The following is a 9,483-nucleotide window of genomic DNA, read 5'->3' on the forward strand; positions in this document are numbered from 1 at the left end:
TGTTGAAAAAGTTGGAGGGTTCGAGAAAGAGAGGAAGACCCTCAACAAGATGGACTGACATGGTGACTGTAAGAATGGGCTTGAGCAAATCAGAGATGGTGATGTCACAGGATAGGGCACATTTCAGATTCCCTGTTCATAAGGTCGCTATGAGTCGTAGTCAATCAACTTGATGTCACCTAGAAACAATAACAAATCTCCACCCACATGTCTTACTGTCTCTGAAAACATACTGGAGGGTCATCTGTGGGTGGTTCAACTTCACAGTGCACAATAACAACAACAACAATAACAAAAAAAGATGAGGTTTTGTAGATTCTGAACTGTCATGTGGTGTACTCTGTGATCTGCACTGTTGAAGAGGAAATGAATTGTGTCATTTAGCGGCTGGTGATCAATCCTTCTGCCAAGTTATAAAAGGGCTCTTCTTTATTTCCTCCTTCTTATTATCCAAGAGACTGTGGACCTTCTCCTTAGTTTTACCTCACAAACAGCTGTGTTACTGATTTGAAATGAAAATATACAAACAACATAACTTTTTTTATTTCATACTGGCTGAAAACTGTGACTTGGAAGTACAGTGGAGCAGATCACAGAGAATTTTATTTATTTGTCCCCTACATAACAAGGGCCCATCAATCTGCTTTTGCTATTATCAAAATAGTCATCACAAACACCATAATGAAAAATATCCACATGAAGAATCGGTCTATCACTTTTGCAACCTTCTTCCACTCACTCCCCTGGGAGTTGGTGGCCTTGTGGTCTTTGAGGCACTTGGCAATGTACTCAATATTCTTTGTTAGCATGTCATACCGTGCACAGTAATTGTCAGTATCCTTCGGGATCTCACCCTGGAACCCCAAGTCATTCTTTAACAGTGTGTTGACTTCCTTCTTTCTGGAAAGGTCTTTGTTCCTGGCTGTTTTCACACTGGGTTCCGGGAGCTTACCATAAACCTTTGTGAAGTGGTCTCGCCCTCGGTCATGGCGTGGGGTAAGGCAGCTCTCACCCACGTCATAGACAAACAAGATCCTGGACATGTACTTCAGGATGACCACTCTGGCCCACTGTGGCACTGGCCGTGCCTCAGCCCCACAGAAGTGGATATTCATCACCATTATGGTCAAGGCGGTGGAAGCTGTGATTAAGGCCATTGTTGCTATGTAGTATTTACCTGGAATCAAAACAATAATAGCAACCAAGTCAGTGTAAAGAAATCAAGATCATGTCAAACATGGTTGGATCACAGTTGAGTGGATTGAGCACTTGTGGTACATTCACACAATGGAATACTATGCAGCACACAGAAACAATGATTTTAAAAACTGCTGGACTGGAGAGCATTATGCTGAGTGAACTAACTCAGTACCATAAGGACAAATACTACATAAACCCATTGTGATAGAAATGGAATGATAACTAGTGAAATTTGTATGAAGATCCAAGGATGGGAAGGTAGGAGAAAATAAGTGAAGACAGGCAGGGAGGAAATCATAGGGTCACACAATTTGATGGGTGGAGGGAGAAGGTAGGTCAAGGAAAAGGGAAAGAGCCAGCAGGGATCTGGAAATACAGGGCAGTGGTGGGCACATTTGAATGTTGATTAATTTTATAAAATATAACAAATGGTAATGATTGTGTGAAAAAAGAATAGTGTGAAAAAGCAATGTATATAAGCTTTGTAAGCAAACCAGTTGTTGTTGTTGTTAAGTGCCATCGAGTCGCAGGGGACTCATAGCAACCCTATGAAGAAGAGTCCTCAATGCTTGGGTGTCTATCATCCTCTCTCCAGGTTCATAGGATTTCCAGAGGCAAGATATTACAGAAGTGGATGCCAATGTATATGAGCTTTGTAAGCAAAACCATATAAAACAAAAAAAAAATTTATTTTTTTTTAAGAAAACAAAAACAAAAAACAAACAAAAAAATGCTATGATAAGAGACTTCTGAACCAGACTTCTGGGTTAAAAATCCCAGTTCCGCCACTTATTAGACACATGACCTGTGGCAAGTTATATAACCTTACAAAGCCTCATTTTACTCCTTTGTAAAATGTAAGATGTAATATTATCTAATTCTGAGGACTATGATCTTGCTAGATTGGACTGACACTAGATTGGATTAACACTAGATTGGATTGACACATTGAATTTCTCAGCACCATCTCTGCCAAAGTTAAATCTATGATGTGTTTCCTGACAGCATGCTATGGAAAACTTTGGTATGTCAAAAAACAGATCATGAGCTTGCTTAGTTCTTTAAATTGTTTTCAGACTCTGGTGGCCTAGTGAGGAAAAATGCTGAGCTGCAATCCAGAAGGCATGCAGTTCAAATCCCACCAGTTGCTCTGTGGGAGAAGAATGGACAATCTCCTCCTGAGCAATGAGCAGTTAACTGCCTCTGAAAACCTGCAGGGTTTTGGTTGGATGATACACAACAATAATAACAACATTCCTACTGAGAAAGAAAGGAGTGATATTGTGTCACTATTCATCTTAAAGGAGCATAGCCTTTAACATACTGGAATGATCTGATATTTCCAACAGTTCAAATCTGCCAGCACCTCCTTGAGGGAAAGATGGGAAATATCCTCCATGAAGATTTACAGCCTTTGAATCCTGATGGAGGGTTAGTGAGAGTTGACACCAACCCAATGGAAGTGAGTTATAGTTATATGTGAGCTATTAGTCTTTAACATGTAATTGTATAGAACACATAGTCATGAAAAGGAAAATAAAGTACAAAGAAAATAAGGGCACAAATCTATGAAATATAAAACAAAACAATTGAGGAGAGGAGCAAAAGCAAGCTATTTGAAAAGAGTAATAAAATAAGGGGAGCTCTGGTGGCCTAGTGGCAAGAAACTGCACTGCAATCCCAGAGGCGCATGGTTCAAATCCGGGGAAGGAGGAACAATCTCCTCCTGTACCAGTCAGATCCGATTTGACGGTACACACACACACACACACACACACATAAAATAATAATAATAAAATTTTTTAAAAAGAGTAATAAAATAGATGAACCTGTGATAAGATTGCTCAAAGGAAAAGAGAGAGGGATAAAGACAAGATATAAAAGACAAAATTTAGAAAATGCTAACACAACATTCCTATTGTAATACACATGGTAGCCTAGATCAAATAGTTAAGTTTCTAGAAAAACAGATGTCAAAAGTAGTTCAAGGAGGCTTCAGAGTTTCATCATATAATATAGAGTCTTAAAATAGAACTACTCTCCCATGTTATATAGTATGTCATGGAATTGTTATTCTTTAGTGCTGCATAGCACTCTGTTGTGTAAACGTATCACAATTACACAATCCGTCCATTTGTTGTTGGGCATTTGAGCTGTTTCCATTTTCTTGCTATTGTAAATTCTCTGTTTACAATTATGATGTGTGAACTAACTCAGTCTCATAAGGACAAATATTACATAAGACCATAACTATAAAACTAGAAGAACAACCAATTGTGTTTTTGTTGTCGTGTACCATCGTGTCGATTCTGACCCATAGTGGATACTCCAGCAGGTTTTCAGAGGCAGATTGCCCATCCTTCTCCTACGGAGCAGCTGGTGGATTCTAGCTGCATACCTTCAGGATTACAGTGTGACTTCTTACCACTCGTCCATCAGAGCTAATGTCCAAAAGGGGAAGAGGGAAAGGCGGAAGTGAGTAGAAAACAGGGAAGGGTGGAAGTCACTAGGATAGCAGAGCTTAGTGAGTGGATGTAGAGAGTGAAGGAATAGGAAAGATTCAATGAGGACAAGAAAAGATGGAGAAATAATAAGCATAGAGCAATAATAATCCATTACATAAAGTATAATATATATGAATGTACAAAACACAATGTATATGAACTAAACAATGAAACAGAAAGATTGTATTAAAAACAATGTACATGAATGAAACACAACATATTCAAATGATTGTATGAAAATCAATAAAAAAATAGATGTTCTTGTTGTTAGGTGCTGTTGAGTCGCTGCCTATGACTCATAGTGACCCTATGTACAACAACCCTAAACCCTCCTCTATCCTCTATCTAGCCAACATTATTATCTCTGACACACCTACCTCCCATTACCCTTGTCCCTGAATCAATCCATCTCATTGAGAGTCTTCTTCTCTTGGGTTACCCCACCACCCTCCCAAGCATGACATCCCTCTCCAAGGACTGGTCCCTCCTTGCAACATATACAAAGTATTTCAGATGAAGCTTTAGAATCCTTGCCTCCAAGGAGCAGCCTGGCTTCATCCTCTGTAGGACAAACCTGTTCTCCTAGCAGTCCATGGTATATTTAATACTCTTCTCCAGCACCACAGCTCAAAGGTTTCCCCTTCTATCATCTCTAGTCACTGTCCAGCTGCAAGAAGGCCAAGGACTACAGCTTTAAATATGGATCATTAACATGGTGACTACAGCAATGGGTTCAAGTGCACCAGAGATGATGAGGAAGGCACAGGATACAATAGGATTCAGTTCTGTTGTTCATAGCATCTTTATGAGTCATATTAGACTTGACAGCATCTGACAAAAACCAACAAAAATCTTTCTATCTAACTTAAATACTTCAAATAAAATCTATGTCCTTTTAAAATAAAAAATATATATGGATTGAAGCTCAACATTAAGAAAACAAAGATTCTCACTACTGGGCCAATTGACAGCATCATGATAGATGACAAAGAAACTGAGATTGTTATCAGCGTTAATTTGCTTGGCTTCACAATCAACACTCTTGGTACCAGCAGCCAGGAAATTAAAAGACAAATTGCACTGGGAACACCTGCTGTCAGAGACCTCTCCAAAGTACTAAAGAGCAACAATGTCATTCTTGAAACTAAGGTGTGCCTGTTTCAGGCCATAGCTTTTGAAAAAAAATAGATAAACTTATATTAAAGAAGCTGCTCATTATATCAGCCAGTCGTATTCCAAAGAACATATGTTTATGGCCTACTTCATTTATATTCCCATCGTCTGTTTATGTGGACTTGGTAATACTTGCTGTGTATGTCTCCTTTCATGAGTCTATGGATTTTCTGTGTCTCTAATAAGATGTAGTCATGGGTTTGTTACTCATATCAAAAGATTCCTCTTGTCTAAGAAATCAGGAAACAAAAAAGCATGAGCAGTCCCTTTAAGACCCCTTAATGCAAATTTTTTATTGTATTGTATTGTAACTTGTGTAAATCTTTCTATAGGATGTCGCCATCTGCTGTCTCAGGGGTCTGCCAGCTATTCCAATTGTCCCTTTCCTTACCCATCTTTCTTTTTATACAGTATGCTGGAAATGACCCCACAAACTGACCTTTCTTGACTTTTTTTGGAAAAACATAGTGAAAGGAGAAAAAAAAAATCTGTGAATAAAAATGAAAAGCAAATACTTCCTCCCTTCCTCCTCTCAAAAGGCTTTAGATCTAAAAGGTTTTGGAAGTGAGTTTCATAAAACTTTCAAGGAATGGATAGATAATTTCTATCTATGCAAGTTGTTCCAGAGTAGGAAAGGAGAGGAAGCCGCACCGTTCCTTTTGTGAAGTCATGTTAGCCTTGATTCTGAAACTCTCAAGAATGGTGATTTTAGGACTCATTTAATTACAGATATATTTGAGGAAATCTTACAAAAGGTAATTGACTAATAGAATAGAACTGAGCCCAACATATGTGCATCAGAGACCTGAACAATAACTAAGGATGACAAAAGAAGAATCAATGTCTTTGAGGTGTGCTTCTGGAGAAGGGGATTGAGCATACCATAGACTGCCAAGAGAACAAACAGATCTGTCCTAAAGAGGGTGAAACCACGCAAGGATTTTGAAGCTCCATCTCCCATAATTTAGGCATGTCACCAGGGAGGATCGGTACTTGGAGAAGGACTTCATGCTTGGAAGGGTAGAGGGTCGGTGCAGAAGAGGAAGACCCTGGATGAGCTAGATTGACACAATGACTGTGGCAATGATGAGGTATTAGTGAAGGGAATATACTGTGACCTGACAAAAGAACAAACTCATGGAAGAAGTGTCACCACAGTGCTCCTTAGGGACAAAACCGGCAAACTTAATAGAACACTTTGATCATGTTGTCAGGATGGACTAATATTTGGGAAAAGACATCAAGCTGGGGAAAGCAGAGAGTTAGCAAAAGAGAGGAAGATCTTCAGCAACATAGATGGACACAGTGACGGCAACAATGAACTTGAGCTTGGCAGAGACTGTGATGAAGGAGCAGGAAAGGGCAAGTGTCTGATCTGCTCTTCGAGCCAGAGTAGACTTGACAGCACAAAACAACATACTTAACTATGCTTTAAGGAAATAGACACAATAGGAAATTATGAGTATTTATAATTATTCTCCAGACACATATGCATCTTTCTTAAAAAAGATCACTTTTACATAATCATACAAACAGATCAAGTGATTTGTGTAAAATTCCCATGAGATATCTCAGTTCAGAATTTTTTTTTCTCAGTTCAGAAATTAAACTCTCTTACTGGTTAATGTTAATTGCTAAAGAAGAGAGAAATCAGCCAGTTAGTCTTACCTCAATAGGGTTTGAGTGTATGAAAGATTGAATGAAAATCAATATGGAAAATGTTAATTTAAAGGAAAAAAGAGGACTGAGTATGTGTGTATCATTTGGAGAGACAAAATTAAGAACCTTCCAGGAAAAATCGATGTGGTAATATTGTGAGAATATTGAGTAATACTAAATTCAGTAGCAGAAACTCTGGTGGCCTCATGGCAAGGAGTTGCGCTGCCAGCCCAAAGCACTTCAAATCCACCACCTGCGTTAAAGGAGAAGGATGGGCAATCTTCTCCTCTGTGGTTAACAGCCTCTGAAAACCTGCTGCAGGGTCAGCTATGGGTCAGTTCCGACCTGACAGTTGTTGTGTTGTAGTTATATGCCATCGAGTTGCCTGCTATACATAGCAACCCTATGTACAATGGCCCTAAACCCTGCGTCAATCTCAATGTCTCTGACACACCTACCTCCATTACCCCAGTAACTGAATCAATCAATTTCATTGAGGGTCTGCCTCTCCTGCGCTGTCCGTCCACCCCCCCAAGCATGATGTTCCCCTCCAAGGATTGGTCCCTCCTTTGCAACATGTCCAAAGTACACAACAAAACCAAATCCAATAGAGCGCAAAAAAGGCATTAGAATATCCTTTGTTATTGATCTTCAAGTCTCTTGATACTATGACATTTTAAGGAACTAACAAGGAACTGTAACTTCTAGCTTCTGATTCTGGCAACCATTGATTACAACAGCAAGTCCTTGTGATATTGAGGTGGAGGTGATGGAGCTGAGAGGTCTGCTGGGAAGACAGGAGGAAACCAGGCCAAACTCTCTGCTGTGGAGTCAGCTCCAACTTATAGCAACCCTGTGCGGCTTCTGAGGCTGTGTGTCTTTATTGAAGGAGAAAGCCCATCTCACGAAGTAGAGGGATCTTCTGGAAGCAAGAAGCAGGTGCTAAAGGCAGCAGGGGGATCTCTCCTCAGATCCAAGGAGATGAAGGAGGGCAGTATCTTCATGATACTTAGAAAGATGGTTCATGATTATAGATTTTGGGAAACAAGGTCTATTTTAGAATTAGCACTAGTACTTCTTAGGACTGCCTATTTCCCGATCATCTTGTTCAATGTAAATAATTTTTTTAGGTGTGAGAATCTGCACTTTTTAAGGTGAAAGTAAAGACAGTTTTATTAGAAAAGCTACATTCCAGAGAGCAAGACAGATTATCGTCTGTAAGTAAAGTAGAATAGAGAAAGACAGAGAATCTATGTTTTTAATATACTTTCACAAAACTTTAATGGCCCAAACAAAAATTAGGAATTATTCCCCTAGGGATAGACTTAAAAAAAACTTTAGCTCATGTCAATCATATTTACCACTATTCCTAAGAAGAAAACTTTTTTGAAAAAAACAAACACACAGAAAAAGTAAACCAAACCACTAGCCACTAGTCACTACTGGGTGGTGAATCATATGCCAGGTTCTTGACTGAGCTGATAATACAGTGAGGCAACACGTAAACAATGCTCCAGATGACTAAGCTTAGGCTAAGAGATGGAGCAACTTGCCTAAGGTTAACTGAGACATGAGTGGTGAAATCAGAGTTCAAATGTAGGTTTCTCTGACTTCCAAATCAGAAAGGGCCTCCGAATCAAGCAGAGGGCTTGATGAAACAAGCTGTGTCTATATTAAAAAAAACAAAAAAAAAACCACACAAAAAAACAAACCAAAAAAAAAAAAAACACAAACCAACTACAGTCACCAAATGAATTATGTGAGAGCCAGTATTGACTCCGAAGTTGGTCCCAATATTATTACTTCAAAGGCCCATGCCAACCCCAGTTGTGAGTACAAGTTGTGTGTGAGACAATTGGACTCACCTATGAGAGGGACATTTTCAGAGGCCGGCATGATCTCTGCCACCATAAGTTGAAAAACAGTCATGGCCAAGAGGATTGTTACTCCTAAGGATACTTTTTCCCCAGAGGCTGCGGGCAGGTAAAAGCTCAAGGGAGCCAGAAATGAAATGAGAACGCACGGGATGAGGAGGTTGACGATGTAGAAAGAGGACCTCCTCTTTAGAAGGAGAGTGAATGTCACGTCCGGGTAAGGCTCCGAGCAGCAGCCATAGGAGATGACATTCTTCACAGCAGGCATGCCGTGCACCTCCCATTCCACGTCTTCAATGAAGTCAGAGAGATCGCCGCTGTCCAGAGCATTGAATATGTCCACCTGATTGCCATTGTAGGTCCAGGAACCAAAAGTCAAGTTGCACTGCTGCTTATCAAAGGGGAAGTAGGTGACATCCACCACACAGGAGCTCTTGGTGATGGCTGGCGAGTCCCAGGTGATCAGCCCGTCGTACCGCAGGACCACATTGGTGTTCACTGGCTCTGAAGACTCATCATCTGCCCTGGAGGTCAGAGAGGAAAATGAAAGCTACTGTTGAGAACTTTGCATCTTCCTTACCCAAGACAGCTCACTGCCCCACGCCTGTCACTTGAGTGTCATTTCCCATGTTGTGGTTGTGTGCCATCAAGTCAGAATTGACCCATAGGTGATCCTCCAGTGGGTTTTCAGAGGTAGTGAATCATATGGGAGGAGACTGACATCTTTCTTTACCCATGAATCACCATTTCCCCAGCTCTCCAGCTAGAAAGCTTGGAATCTAATTTATCTCTATCTCACAAGTTTTCTAAGAGTTTTTAAAAAGCATCAGTGGAAAAAAAAGGAAGAAAACTCAAAAAGCATCAGTGCTCAGTGTTCTTTCTTCCCTGTGTCACCACTTTCTTGGTCCAGGTATACTTACACATCTAGGTATATATACATCTCCAGGTATGCAGACACGTCCAGGTATATTCACACATCTAGGAATACTCACACACCCAGGCACACTCACACATCCAGGTACACTCACACATCCAGGTATATTCACACATCCAGGAATACTCACACACCCAGG

At 40.2% G+C, this 9,483-nt stretch overlaps 1 protein-coding gene across 1 annotated transcript in view; it reads right to left on the minus strand.

The window, feature by feature from the left end:
* Positions 1-635: 635 nt before the first annotated feature.
* CHRNA9 (cholinergic receptor, nicotinic, alpha 9 (neuronal)) overlaps positions 636-9,483 on the minus strand; it is a 33,763-nt gene continuing 24,915 nt past the window's right edge. Inside the window, exons 4-5 of the mRNA XM_006898186.1 lie at positions 8,402-8,934; positions 636-1,177 (exon numbers count right to left, since the gene is read on the minus strand). Coding sequence (XP_006898248.1) covers positions 636-1,177; positions 8,402-8,934 — 1,075 coding nt within the window. The remainder of the gene's footprint in view (positions 1,178-8,401; positions 8,935-9,483) is intronic.

Source organism: Elephantulus edwardii, unplaced genomic scaffold, assembly GCF_000299155.1.
Source record: "Elephantulus edwardii isolate Elephantulus edwardi_28Jun2011 unplaced genomic scaffold, EleEdw1.0 scaffold00222, whole genome shotgun sequence".
NCBI lineage: Eukaryota > Metazoa > Chordata > Mammalia > Macroscelidea > Macroscelididae > Elephantulus > Elephantulus edwardii.